This window comes from Thunnus thynnus, chromosome 21 (assembly GCF_963924715.1).
Source record: "Thunnus thynnus chromosome 21, fThuThy2.1, whole genome shotgun sequence".
NCBI lineage: Eukaryota > Metazoa > Chordata > Actinopteri > Scombriformes > Scombridae > Thunnus > Thunnus thynnus.
The window spans coordinates 19968038-19983211 of record NC_089537.1 but is presented as its reverse complement, the minus strand read 5'-3'; the positions used below and the strand labels follow the sequence as shown (position 1 = coordinate 19983211).

At 38.9% G+C, this 15174-nt stretch overlaps 1 protein-coding gene across 5 annotated transcripts in view; it reads left to right on the top strand.

Moving 5' to 3' along the window:
• Nucleotides 1-15174, top strand: part of serpinb1l3 (serpin peptidase inhibitor, clade B (ovalbumin), member 1, like 3) — a 31025-nt gene that overhangs the window by 1216 nt on the left and 14635 nt on the right. Inside the window, exons 3-12 of one of the 5 annotated variants that reach the window (XM_067578547.1) lie at nt 1088-1154; nt 3654-3835; nt 4938-5138; nt 5974-6114; nt 6875-6992; nt 8057-8199; nt 9850-9927; nt 10194-10283; nt 10364-10544; nt 10675-11496. In XM_067578547.1, coding sequence (XP_067434648.1) covers nt 1088-1154; nt 3654-3835; nt 4938-5138; nt 5974-6114; nt 6875-6992; nt 8057-8199; nt 9850-9927; nt 10194-10283; nt 10364-10544; nt 10675-10901 — 1428 coding nt within the window. In that variant the 3' untranslated portion in view covers nt 10902-11496. Of the gene's footprint in view, nt 1-1087; nt 1155-2777; nt 2978-3653; nt 3836-4937; nt 5139-5973; nt 6115-6874; nt 6993-8056; nt 8200-9849; nt 9928-10193; nt 10284-10363; nt 10545-10674; nt 11497-15174 lie in introns of those variants that run through there. The other 4 variants (XM_067578549.1, XM_067578553.1, XM_067578548.1 and 1 more) reach the window with 4 other exon arrangements.

Sequence of the window (15174 nt, the reverse complement as noted above, 5' to 3'; positions counted from 1 at the left end):
CAGTGTTAGAGCAGCATGTTACTGTTGTAGCTGCTGGAGGTGGAGCTAGTTTCAACTACTTCATATACAGTTAGCTAGTTTAGTCCAGTGGTTCCCAACCTAGAGATCGGGCCCCTCTGAAGGGTCACCAGATAAATCTGAGGGGTCGTGAGATGATTAATGGGAAAGAAGAAAAAACAAAGTTCTGATACACAAATCTGTTTTCAGTTTTTGGACTTTTTCTCTAATATTTGGTTTTTGGTGAAATAGTGGATCATTTATTGAAATGAAACCATGTGAGAAGTTTAGAGGGAAAAATCACTATTTGGTGAAGCTGTTAACGACTAATAGACATCTGAAATGTGACCCGACTACACATTGCTTTTTGTAAGACTTTAAAAGCCAAAAATGTTGGAAACCACTGGTTTCATCTGACAATGTGTTGTATTTTAAAAGCTTGTTATATTATCCAGTAACTAAAGTTTACAGATAAATGTGTAGTGTAGTACTATAGTGAAGTAGAAAGTCTAATATTTCCCTCTGAAATGGAGAGGGGTAGAATTATTAAGTAGCATCAAATGGAAAACTAAAGTAAAGTACAAGTACCTCAAAATTGTACTTAAGTACAGTACTTGTGTACTTAGTGTACTTAGGTACTTAGTTACTTATCCACTAATCAGAGGGTTGGTGGTCCTCGGCTCCTCCAGTCGGCATGTCGAAGTGAAATGTCGAAAATACTGAACCCCAAAATTGTGTGAGTGATCATTAGAAACACTGTAAGGCGCTATATATCACTCCTGATTAGCAGGTTGGCACCTTACATGGCAGCCTCTGCTAACAGTGTATGAATGTGTGTGTGAATGGGTGAATGTTGACATGTGTTGTTAAGTGCTTTGAGTGGCTGGTAGATTAGAAAAGCTCAGTATCAATGCAGTCCATTTATCATAACTTTCAAAAGTCCATTCTGATCCCAAATGTTCATCAAGATAATTCCTAGGTTTTGTTTTATGTAACCAATAACCTTTTCAGCTTTGTAGATCATGAAATATTTGAAGTAAAAAGCATATACAATATATATGTATACCGCAGATGTCTTCTTTCCTTTTAGAGTCTCTTCAACCCTGGCTATGGTGATGCTGGGGGCCAGGGGCAACACGGCCACTCAGATGTCAGAGGTACAGTATACAAACACACAAGTTTCTTTGGATGCAGGTTTTGAGAGCTGCAGAAAACAAGTTCAACACTGGAAACATAAGATAAGACTTTACTAATCGCCAGACGGGAAATTCACATGTTACAACAGTGCAGGAAACAAAGAAACAGATAAGAACTAGGAGTAATAAACACAACAAAATAAAAAGTCAAGTAAATGGAATTCAGTCTATATACATTATAAACATTACAATACTTAAGCTATAGGGGAGAACGGGGTAAATAGAGTCAGTGGGTAAAATGAGCCACCCCCTTTATCTAGGTAACCATAAACAAAAGTAATCATGTGACCACAAATTAAGAAAGAATAGTTCACATTACTCAATCCATCTTGGACTCAAACACATGAAAGAGTGGTCAGCAAAACAGAGCAAAAAAAAGATTTTTGTCATGCCAAGTGAATTCATCATGTTACTAAAGTTATCAGTCTTGTATCTTAAGTTTTGGACAAGTTTTGGACATTATTACATGTTAATTTAAGTCAATGTAAGTTACAAAACAAGGTCATAAACTTAGCATAATTGTGGATCTGAGTGGATCTATGTGAAACAGTTTTGTCAAAGTGGAGGTTGTGGGGTAAAACGTACCAGTGATGTTGGGGCAAGTTGAGTCAATGGCTCAATTTACCCCCCAAAACTCTAGAGACCAGAGACACTGTTCATGTTTGATCCATATTACAAATGCTACAATGTTGATGAATAAATACCTAATTGTTGACTAATGTTAAATTTAAGCCACACACAAACATGCTGTACATAAAGACAGGTGACAAATTAAAGGAAAAGCCAACATAAAGTGTCTTAGTGAGGTGTTGGACCACCATGTGCCACCAGAACAGCTTCATCGTGCCTTGGCATTGATTCTACAAGTCTCTGAACTCTACTGGAGGAATGAACATCATTCTTCAAAAAGATATTTCCTCATTTGGTGTTTTGATGATGGTGGAGGTCAGTCCTAAATCTCTCATACATGTTCAATTGGGTTGAGATCTGGTGACTGTGAAGGTCATAGCATATGATTCACATCATTTTCATACTCATCAAACCATTCAGTGACCCCTCGTGCCCTAAGAATTAGGGCATTGTCAGCCTGGAAGAGACCACTCCAGTCAGGATAGAAATGTTTCATCATAGGATAAAGGTGATAACTCAGAACAACTTTGTATTGATCAGCAGTGACCCTTCTCTCTAAGGGTACAAGTGGCACAAGGACCCTAGAAGGTAATATAAACACATTAACTACCTGTCCGTGGTGTCCGCAGCTGTCCGTGTGCGCGTCCACTCGGTATTCTGAAAAAAAAAGACCCACAGATTTTTCTCATTGATGGAAAATGATGTCTGACTACAGTCGTCATCTCAAATCAACTTGACTGTTACAGACTTTAATAACATAACTTTTGAGCTGTGTTAAAACTATTCTGTTAAACTTTGTTATATAAAGTATATTTGAATTTGGTTTGAATCAATTGATGCATTATTCTTGATTTCTTGATCACACTTGTACACTGACAAGGTTATTGCTCAATCAACTGTAGACTGCACTTTCTCTTCATCTCAGTGTCCAATACTTGTATAAATAAAACAAACTGTTTTATTTGTCCAAACCATAATGCAGGCGGGTGTGTCTTTCAATACTGGGTGTGATTTCCAGACACTCTCTCAGGCTCCAGGCAGACCTCCTTGAACTAGGGTGTGTCACAATAGCACAGAGTAGCTCAAACACAACAGATCCTCCTTTTGCTGAAACATTCTGGATCACTCGCTGACTCGAAGAAGATTGTCTCTCAGTAAGTACAGGATACACCTTAGTCACTGTGACTTGGTTTTTATGATAAGAGAGATAAGATAAGACTGACAGGGTTTTAGCCAGAGTGTATGCGATTTGCAGTGCTTGATTTATGCCCTAATCACCTAGTTTTCAAAGGCAACGGTAGTAGCGATGAGCAACACATTATTTTATTGAGTTTGGTAATATTTCACTTTTGTTTAAGCATCTAAATCAATTTCGATTTGTAGGTGACTAAAATAGAGAAAAGTGGTTATTTGTCTACATATGTAAAGGAGGTGATAACATTTTTGGAGAATACTGCTAAGTTGTAAAATAAAACACCAATGAAGAAGAGTATTCTTAAGGTTTGCACAGGCTGCTTAAATTTAAAATGTTTAAAATCTTCTAAATACTTAACAGTTGTCAAATCAAACATGTAGTTAATTTAATAGATATATAAGAAACATCTGGCATCCTCATTAAAAGTGCAAGAATGCAGAAGAAGAAGCACTCTAACCTCTATATTCTGAAAAAGAGGCTGACTACTATCAGATGTAGCATTTTTTGTAAGCTATTTATCAGGGGAGTATAATTTTATCAATTTTGTCTGACAGTACAACTTATCAGATGAAAGGATATGCTGTAATACAGTTCATAATGCAATGAATAATGCTCTCCCATCCTTTCTTTTTCAGATACAATGGCACAATCAAACCCTCAATCCAAAGCCAACACCACCTTCTCTCTGGCTTTGTTCAAAAAGCTGAGTGAGGATGACAAAACTGCAAATATCTTCTTCTCTCCTTTTAGCATCTCTTCAGCCCTGGCTATGGTGATGCTGGGGGCCAGGGGCAACACAGCCACACAGATGTCACAGGTAGAGTATACACACTACAGTACACACACACAGACACACACAGTTTTCTCTCAAAAGTTCTCATGTTAATACACCCATTTGGGCCAAGGAGTTTATACAAGCACACATTCAAACGTCAGTCAGTGGATCTGGTTCAGCATGATTCTGGAATTGTGCCACAAAATTACAGCATGAAAAGGAAATGAAAAAGCAGCGGGCTCAGTTTACCAGGGAGCAAAGTCCATTGAAATTCTTAATGAAAGAAAAGATATCTTTCAAGTAATATCAAGATCTGATTAATCTGATTAACATTGCTGTTAGAGATGATAAGAGGGATTTGGTCAGAATTTCCACTGAAAAACTTAAACCTGTCTGGCAGAGTCGGGTGTGGCAGAGGAAAGTGCCTGGACAGGCATTAATTACTCATACTGTCTATGATTCAGAATAGTTCACTTCCTCTGAAAGTAGTAGCCCACATGCAGCCTTAAAAAATGATCAGCATAGTAAAGCAGTGTGGTGAAGAGAGGCTAAAATCAGAGCTGTAAAAGTTGCAAAAAGGTCGCTTCACCTTTTGATTTATTTCATAGTATTTTATTTTATTGGATACATTGTAAACCTTGAAACCTGGTTTTAATATAAAGGCTGGTTTTATTCCCAGAGGTTGATGAAACCAGCTGAGGCAAAGCAAGGGGAGGCTTTACAGCTTCAACAAGAGTGGCAGTAAATGTTTTAAAGTAGACAATAACAGTGATGTATCTCGTATGGAATTTGACTCCTAAGTGATTCTGATTGTGTAGGTCGATAAAAGAGTGTAATGCTGTCGGAGAGTTCAGCTGAGATGAAGAAAACGTGTGTGTACATGCATCCCTTGGTGTGTATGGGTGATTGTAACATGAGACTGCAGAGAGATTTCCTTTCACTAGTCATTACCAGAGTGCAGATGCAATAAGTTTGTTTCTATTATCCTAATTTGACACCCACCCCACCCCACCACACCCCAACCCACACACACACACACACACACACACACACACACACACACACACACACACACACACACACACAAAATGTTGAGCTTTACAGTGACCCTAATGATGAGAGAAATTACCAACTGCACCCTCAGGTCCTCAGCTTCAGTGAGGCCGAGCAGCCGGAGCAGCCGGAGCAGCCGGAGCAGCCGGAGCAGACAGAAACACAACAGACACCAATTGAGTCGGCAGTTCAGTCGCCGATGAAGTCGCAGATGCAGTCGCAGATGCAGACGAGGATGCAGATGCGGACGAAGTTACAGCAGTCCAGCAGACTGCCACTGTATCTGCAGAAGGTGGTAACAACAATAAAGGAATGATTAATGATCGGCTGGGTTTTGGATCTGGAGTATTTCATACTTAATTTCCCACTGCTAATTTTCAATCTCTTGCTGAATCTTTTAAAACAATTGGAAATTGTATGACTTTGGAAATGTGAAGTTTAAAACAGCTAAAAAATTTTTAAAAAAAAAACAGATTTATGCAGCAGATTTAAAATGTAGTGTGTCCTGACACACCACAATTTAGATGACAGTGTGAAACAACATGGTGGTGGGTAATTGTGTGTGTAAATGCTTTAAAAAAGACTTCTCCATGGGTTACTTTATGTTAATGTTAATGGTGTTAATGCTTTTGTTTGGTCTGTTTTTGCCTTTTCCATATTCGTTCAGTCAATTTCAAAAGGTGCAGGGGGTCTCATAAAGAGGAAATTAAACTACTGAAATCTTCAATATTTTGGGAGGTTTTGCCAAAAGTCATTTTAATTACAGGAAATGATGAGAACACTGAAACACTGAAACCAAAATCATCCATTTAATGTCAGCTTCACTGGACATGCCATCCAAAAATAAAACTGACTGCAACAGATATTAGATTTTTGGCCTCGGAAGGATTCATGAAATGTAGATAGAAGTGTTCCTCCCTTGATGATGGTTGCTTCGACTCAGTGAATGCAAAAGTGTAGCATGGAGCACCAGGGTCACTGATTATTTTGGTGTGTGTTCTCATCATTTAACAGTTAAGCTAACCACAAGGCCAATGATCCATATTAACATAATACAACATTGTCTTTTATCTGTCACTGGCTCGGTGTGTTTTTGTAACACGCAGGTCTTTTCTGGCTATTTGCAGTGCCTGAAACCCCAGAATGGTGAGGATGATGTCCATGCTAACTTTGCCCAACTGCTGAATGAATTCAAAAAGCCAGACGCTCCGTATGCACTCAGCCTTGCCAACAGGCTGTACGGGGAGCAGTCCTACCAGTTTGTTGAGGTGTGTGTGTCTCTGTTGTGCTCATCATAAAGGAATGAATGGGTGAGGGAGTGAACTACAGCCCTGTATTTAATGTAATTTGGATAAATGCTTTGCAACATGGCCTTAAATTACACCTGAAAATGTGCAAATGTTATTGCTAGTTATTTGGGTCCATTCCTTTCTTTATAAGTAAAGTTGTCATGATTTTAGTTGAGATCTGTTGGTATAATTTTAAATTTAAGTTGCCAATAATAATAATAGTCATTTTTGTTCATTTTTCAAGTGAGGAGTGAGGCTATCTGAACAACAGAATATAAAAAGTAAAATAAATGATAGTGACAGTGGTGGTAATAGTTAATGGGCTACATGCTAAAAAACAATACAGTTGAATAAAATCACTTTAGCTAAAACAGAACCAGTTTGGTGTAGTGACAGATGACTTCTAACAAAATGTTTTGGAACCTGAAAACATTACATTTAATTATGACATTTAGATACATTACTTGAATGAGTTTACTGGAGACCGTTCATGCAGTTTCATTTCTGGTTATTGAATCTATACAGTATGAGTGGTTTCAACTCTCCACATCTTTATTTCAAGAGAGTGCTGTTATCCAGGCATGACCAGTCCATCCTGTGTTTAAAGAACTGAAAACTGTCAGCATGCATGAAAATGCATAAAGAATCCTCAAAAGACTTTGGTGGCTATAATATGTTGGTTTCTATTGCCTGTGAATTGGTAAATATGAGTATCTAAATGTGATGTTTATGGTTCCAGGATTTCTTAGCAGAAATCAGAAAGCACTACAATGCTGAGCTGGAGTCAGTGGATTTCATCGCCGATGCAGAGGTGGCCAGGGTCAACATCAACAGCTGGGTGGAGAAGAACACACAAGGTAGGTCTTCATCAGTCTCAACATTACAGTGATTGGATGCATTGCATTGCATTGCATTAATGGAGTCTGCCATAAAGCCTAATCTTTGAAAATGTATATCCTACTATAAAATGTCCCTTTCTCTCTGTGCTGATCATCTAATTTAAATTAAGTGTCTTAGACATTTAGTGGGCATTTGTGTTTTAAAAAAAATCTATTTAGTAGAAAGAAATTAAATTGCAATGAGTGTCTGTAAATCCTCCTCAACCTCTATGAATCCTCAGGGATCAGTGCTTGGTCCTTTGTTATTGTATGTTTTATTTACATGTTACTATGGTGCTGCATAACCCACAGGGGTTATATTATTTTCTATTTCCATTTTTTCCGGTTTCAATTTCCAGTTTAATTTCTCTCTAAATCCAGCAAACCCTCTGATTTGCCTCAGTGAGGAGAGAAATCTGATGTCTATGAAGTTTAGTTTTTTAAAGTTTAAAGTTTAAAGTTTTAAAGTTTTATTTTAATCCCAGACTGGTCTCTACAACTGAAAACCTGTCCAGATTTAAATTTGTTAAAAAAGCAGCATCTCAACTTGCAAGATCCAATAAGAGAGTGCATGGTATTGTAGGCATGGTATTTCCATCCAGGCTACCTGTGTGTAGTCAGGATCTTGAATTGGTTTTGACATTTAAATATCACTGTTAAAGCCTGACTGTTAGTTCCTAAACATATTTGCTGACCTTCTATCAGAGCCTGTTTGCATGAGATACAGGTAAAGTCTATCAGTGGCTCACAGGTCAAGACTCAAAAGCTAGGGCTCTGGCGCACCCTGCTGTAAGAAATTAGACCATCAAGTTCTTAATCCCCATTTAATTAAAGACATTTATACTTGTTTTCATTATTATTATTCCTGTTTTTTCACAGTCAATTTTATTTCCCTTTTAACTTTTTTTTGATTTTGTATTGAGCGCTGTGTAATTTCTAGAGCATCTAAGCTGAAGTGTAACGAGAAATCCTGAATTTTGGATGGAATCCTAGCCTCTGTCTGTCTGAATGCTGATGATAACTTCATCTTTACTGTTCACCAGGTAAAATCAAGGACTTGCTGGTCGAGGGCGTGGTGGACAACATGACCAGGCTGGTGCTGGTCAATGCCATCTACTTCAAAGGCAACTGGAATAAGCACTTCATGAAGGATGATACTGTTGATGCTCAGTTTAGAATAAATAAGGTAACACTGCACAAAGACAGCACTTGATGGAGAAACACTGAGGAGCCAATGCAGCTTGATTTGTGAAATGACGTTGCATGATAGTACACAGGCTGTCTGCAATACTACTGCTGGCATGTGCAGGGCACTGTGATAGTAGAGCATGACAAAGCTGTGCTGATTTAGGATGGAAATTTAGAGCTTGGAGTTTGAAAATGATACTTATGGTTTTCATGTTTGTAGTTTGATCTGCCCGCAACTCACAGCTCAGCAAAGTCAGGTTAAAATGAAATAATTGATGAGCAAACTGAAGGAGATTAGAAAAGCCAATTTTTGTCCAATTCTTCCCTGAATGAAACTTTGCTTGAGGACAATGCCAATGTTCCCCATTAGTCATGGAACTTATGGAATATCCTGGAATTAGATCTTGAGGACAGGGAATTTGATTAATTCTGAATAAAGGAACATTTTATTGATTGGTCACTAAAAAATAAAAATAAAACAGGAAGGAATGTAATTGACACACAACAGATACACATTGTGTAAACATCAGCTGAGCGATCTACGCTGCCAACATTTTTATTTTTCTCTCTTGCACAATTAGGATATTTAAATCATCATTTAGTTTGTTTGAGTGATATTGCTTCTTCTTTTACTCATTATTGATAGTTGTACACATTTTTGACTTCTTGGTGTTTGGTGTCCCCCAACACAGCCGGACCACCTCTTGGCTACTCGCCACTAATAAAAAAAGTAAAATAAAAAAGTCTGAGAATTCTAAACAAGGGCCGGGAAGTACTAGTTCAGCTTTTGCTAACTAAAGGCTACAACTAGGACTTTTGCAAACCTCTAAGTTAAGTCCTTGTAGTGTTGGAGTGCACACCTGTTTTTACACGAATACTGTTCACACAGTGATTAATTCAGTGGTGTGGGAGAAATAAACATATATTATATGTTTCCTTAGAAATGATTCACCAGTGTGGGTTGTTTCCTCAGAAAATCACCCTAGGGATGTCTTGTGGTGAACAAGAGAATGACCGACTCCACCATGAGTGTTCTCTTTGCCGGCCGATACTGCTCCCCCGAATGAGCACTACAATTTCAAGACCAGGATTTTGCAATTAGGCGCCTTGCCCAGATTCTGCTTATCTGTGATCCATGTCCTACACACTGCACCCTCATATTCCATTCATCATGTCGTTCACTCATCTGTCACAAAACCGAAAGTGTTGCAATAGTTTCCCAGAATCTGTCATTTGCAGGTGTGTTTGTGCTAAATCCCAAATTTCTATTAAACATTCAGCTTAACAATTCTTCTTCTTTTTGACTTCCTGGTGTTTGGTGTCCCCCAACACAGCCGGACCACCTCTTGGCTACTTGCCACTAATAAAAGAAAGTAAAATAAAAAACTACAAAGCTACAACTAGGACTTTTGCAAATCTCTAAGTTAAGTCCTTGTAGTGTGGGAGTGCAAACCTGTTTTTACACGAATACTGTTCACACAGTGATTTATTCAGTGGTGTGGGAGAAATGAACATATATGTTTCCTTAGAAATGATTCACCAGTGTGGGTTGTTTCCTCAGAAAATCACCCTAGGGATGTCTTGTGGTGAACAAGAGAATGACCGACTCAGCAAGAAAAGTGCTTGTTGTGTTTGCTGTTGTCTTTAGAATGATACCAAACCGGTGAAGATGATGTGCCAGCAAAGTCAATTTCCTCTCACCTCCATTCCTGAGGCCAACTGCCAGGTAATGTCCATGTTTTTCAACAGTGTGCCCATGCCTTATTGTTTGCCGATTTGTGAACAGATTTCAATGAAATATGGTGGATAGATTTGCCATGATCCAAAGAACAATTGGTTCCATTTTGGAAATGATTGAAACCATCAGACTTGTGGTTTTTAAGAACATTTCCATAGACATAACTATGAAACTATAAGAGGCCAGCGCACATTTTTCAGAAATCAGATTTTATTTAAATGAAATGAAATGAAAAACAGAATGTCTTTGCACAGGTCCTAGAGATGCCTTACAAAGGGAAGGAGCTCAGCATGCTCATCTTTCTGCCCAAAGAGATAGAGGATGACACAACAGGCTTGGAGAAGGTAGAACACATACACACATACAGTAAACAAATGCACAGACTGCTCAGACAAACTAATAATTGATACTGTATCCGCTTCAGCTGGAGAAGCAGCTGAGCTATGAGAAATTTGTGGAGTGGACTCGTCCAGATGTGATGCGTCAAACTGAAGTGGAGGTGAAGCTCCCTAAATTCAAGATGGAGGAGAAATATGACCTGAAAGATGTCCTGACCAGCATGGGCATGGTGGACGCGTTTGATGCCACAATGAGCAACTTCTCTGGTGAGTCTAAAACATTTTGCAAAACAAAAAAAAAGTAAAGCAATTGACAAGCACATCAGAAATAAGACATTCTGTATTATCAAGCAAAATATTTTAATTGTTTAAAACTTTCTCTCTCCTTTGCTGTCAGGCATGTCTCCAGCCAATGACCTGGTTTTGTCAAAAGTCGTCCACAAGGCTTTTGTGGAGGTCAACGAGGTGGGAACCGAGGCTGCTGCTGCCACCGGCGTCATTGCCGTGACCCTCTGCTACAGAATTCCCACCGACTTCATAGCAGACCACCCCTTCCTCTTCTTCATCCGACATAACTCCACCAGGAGTGTTCTCTTTGCCGGCCGATACTGCTCCCCCGAATGAGCACTACAATTTCAAGACCAGGATTTTGCAATTAGGCGCCTTGCCCAGATTCTGCTTATCTGTGATCCATGTCCTACACACTGCACCCTCATATTCCATTCATCATGTCGTTCACTCATCTGTCACAAAACCGAAAGTGTTGCAATAGTTTCCCAGAATCTGTCATTTGCAGGTGTGTTTGTGCTAAATCCCAAATTTCTATTAAACATTCAGCTTAGCAATTCTTCTTCTTTTTGACTTCCTGGTGTTTGGTGTCCCCCAACACAGCCGGACCACCTCTTGGCTACTTGCCACTAATAAAAGAAAGTAAAATAAAAAACTACAAAGCTACAACTAGGACTTTTGCAAACCTCTAAGTTAAGTCCTTGTAGTGTGGGAGTGCAAACCTGTTTTTACACGAATACTGTTCACACAGTGATTTATTCAGTGGTGTGGGAGAAATGAACATATATGTTTCCTTAGAAATGATTCACCAGTGTGGGTTGTTTCCTCAGAAAATCACCCTAGGGATGTCTTGTGGTGAACAAGAGAATGACCGACTCAGCAAGAAAAGTGCTTGTTGTGTTTGCTGTTGTCTTTAGAATGATACCAAACTGGTGAAGATGATGTGCCAGAGTCAAAGTCAAATCAAATCAAATCAAAGTCAATTTCCTCTCACCTCCATTCCTGAGGCCAACTGCCAGGTAATGTCCATGTTTTTCAACAGTGTGCCCATGCCTTATTGTTTGCCAATTTGTGAACAGATTTCTATGAAATATGGTGGATAGATTTGCCCTGATCCAAAGAACAATTGGTTCCATTTTGGCAATGATTGAAACCATCAGACTTGTGGTTTTTAAGAACATTTCCATAGTTATAACTATGAAACTATAGGAGGCCACTGCACATTTTTCAGAGATCAGATTTTATTTAAATGAAATGAAATTGTTACATCCCTAGTCTAGGGGAAACCTGGCCATAACATGTTTAGAGCCCCTGCTCTTCCCAGGCCCAAGAATGGTCAACCCGACAACCATCAAAGTTCACTGTAGCAGTTTATTTTGCAGAACGAGGAGAGAACCGAGGCTGCTGCTGCCACCGGCGCCATCGCCTCGAACTGCTCCATCACGATTCCCACCACCTTCATAGCAGACCATCCCTTCCTCTTCTTCATCCGTCATAACTCCACCATGAGTGTTCTCTTTGCCGGCCGATACTGCTCCCCCGAGTGAGCACTACAATTTCAAGACCAGGATTTTGCATGAAAACCTTGAATGGAGACAATGAGACAATGGCACTGGATTTAAAAAAAAAAAGTGCATAAGGTTTCCATTTTGTTAAAATCTTTTGTGTGCATGCATTTACACAAGTGATCCTGTGTTTATACAAATTGGACTCTTACACTGCTTGCTTTTAATCCATCAACCTCATTTGGATAATGTTTCTGTCTGTCTCTCACTGCTTTGCATTAGGCGCCCTGCCCGGATTCTGCTTATCTGTGATCCATGTCCTACACACTGCTACCTCATATTCCATTCATCATGTCGTTCACTCATCTGTCACAAAACCAAAAGTGTTGCAATAGTTTACCAGAATCTGTCATTTGCAGGTGTGTTTGTGCTAAATCCCAAATTTCTATTAAACATTCAGCTTAACATTTCAGAAGATTCCTGTTACTGATGTCAGAGTGCAGGGGGGTTCTGCAAATACCCGGCTTCCATGTGGCTTACTGATTATTTGTACTATAGATGTGAATGTTCCATCCCACTCTATTGCCTCATCTTGAAGGTTACACCTAGAGAGTCTAGTTCATGTATCTTACATGTTACACCCATTTGATAGAAAAAAATTGCACTATCTATTACCTAACAGCATGAGTATACATCTGTGGCCCTGAGATCTCCTCTACCAGCTGTTTCATGCACTGAGTGAACCAAAGAGGATCACGTGATAAAATCTTCTGAGGCTGTATGTTATGTTTAAACACTGAATTATTATACTCATGAAAGTTCAATTAAATGTACTGTAATTTTTTATCTTACCTTAATGCCTCACATGGATCTGATGAACTGTAGTGCCTATTTAAAAAATGCCTGAGACATCCTGCACTATGTCTTGAACATACATACAAAGTTCCTGTGTGTGAGGAACGAGAATAGTTTATCTCTCTGAAACTAAACTAAACTAAACTTTTTCAATTCATTCTCTATGTTCATAGAAGCAGAAGCAATGTTGTTTATGAGGGATTTTTTATATATTTCTGACTGTGCCTGAGACATCGAGCACTAATTTTTGCACACACATGCCAAGTTTCGTTAACAGTAACATTACACAGTTCAATAGCTTAAGTCTCTTAAACGTTTTCAAGTCATGAACACTATGAATGCAATCCCACCTCCAATCTCAATGTGGGTTGCAATGGCAGAGTGGCACCATTGATTCCACGGGCAGAAGAAGAAGCAAATCAACATTACTTATGAGGTATTTTTATATATTTCTCGAGAGCTGCTCACCCAAATGACTATAGCGGTACTGGTCACCTCAATTTTTTCAGTTCAAAAGGGGATCAATAATGATTATTTAAAGCTGCTATAATCACTATTTCATAATAATAATAAGAAGAAGATGAAGAAGAAGAAGAAGAAAGTAATAAGCTTGTGATTGAAGATCGAGGGCCTCAAACTTTGTTGAGAAGTTGTGATGAATATTACTTGAAGCTTTTACAATTCTTTGTTTTCTCTTCTGTGACAGGCATGTCTAAGACCAAAGGCCTGCTTTTGTCAAAAGTCGTCCACAAAGCTTTTGTGGAGGTGAATGAGGAGGGAACTGAGGCTGCTGCTGCAACTAGTTTCTATGTTGAGTGTCTGTGTTACAGTCGCAATCTAGCCTATTTCATGGCAGACCACCCCTACCTCTTCTTCATCCAACATAACACCTGCAGTGTTCTCTTTGCTGGCCGATACTGCTCCCCTGTGTAAGCACTATGTCCTTTAGAGCAGTGATACTCAACAGGTGGAGGGTTACATTTAACGCAGCTACAGTAAAGGTTTTAAGGCTTCAGTAGCAAAAATGTTGAGAATCACTGCTTTAGAGTGTGTACACAGCACCTCTGCCCTGCTCTGCCATAAAACCTAATCTTTACAAATGTAGAGCCTATTATAAAATGTGCATTTCACTCTGTGCTGATCATCTAATTTAAATGAAGTGTCTTCGACATTTAGTGGGCATTCGTGTTTACTGTCGTTTTTTTTTTTTTTTTAAAAAAACAAACAAACAAAACAAAACTATCTAGTAGAAAGAAATGAAACTGCATGAGTGTCTGTAGCATCTGAACTTCTTGCAAGATTCAACAAGAGAGTGCATGGTATTGTAGGCATGGTATTTCCATCCAGGCTACCTGTGTGTAGTCAGGATCTTGAATTGATTTTGACATTTAAATATCACTGTTAAAGCCTGACTGTTAGTTCCTAAACATATTTGCTGACCTTCTATCCCCATATGAGCCTGTTTGCATGAGATCTACAGGTAAAGTCTATCAGTGGCTCACAGGTCAAGACTCAAAAGCTAGGGCTCTGGCGCACCCTGCTGGAAGAAATCAGACCATCAAGTTCTTAATCCCCATTTAATTAAAGACATTTATACTTGTTTTCATTATTATTATTCCTGTTTTTTCAGTCAATTTTATTTCCCTTTTAACTCTTTTTGATTTTGTATTTGAGCGCTGTGTAATTTCTAGAGCATCTAAGCTGAAGTGTAATGAGAAATCCTGAATTTTGGATGGAATCCTAGCCTCTGTCTGTCTGAATGCTGATGATAACTTCGTCTTTACTGTTCACCAGGTAAAATCAAGGACTTGCTGGTTGAGGGCGTGGTGGACAACATGACCAGGCTGGTGCTGGTCAATGCCATCTACTTCAAAGGCAACTGGAAGAAGCACTTCATGAAGGATGATACTGTTGATGCTCAGTTTAGAATAAATAAGGTAACACTGCACAAAGACAGCACTTGATGGAGAAACACTGAGGAGCCAATGCAGCTTGATTTGTGAAATGATGTTGCATGATAGTACACAGGCTGTCTGCAATACTACTGCTGGCATGTGTAGGGCAAAAATTGCACTATTAATTATCTAACAGCAAGAGTATACATCTATGGCCCTGAGATCTCCTCTACCAGCTGTTTCATGCACTGAGTGAACCAAAGAGGATCAGGTGATATAATCTTCTGAGGCTGTATGTTATGTTTAAACACTGAATTATTATACTCATGAAAGTTCAATTAAATGTACTGTAAT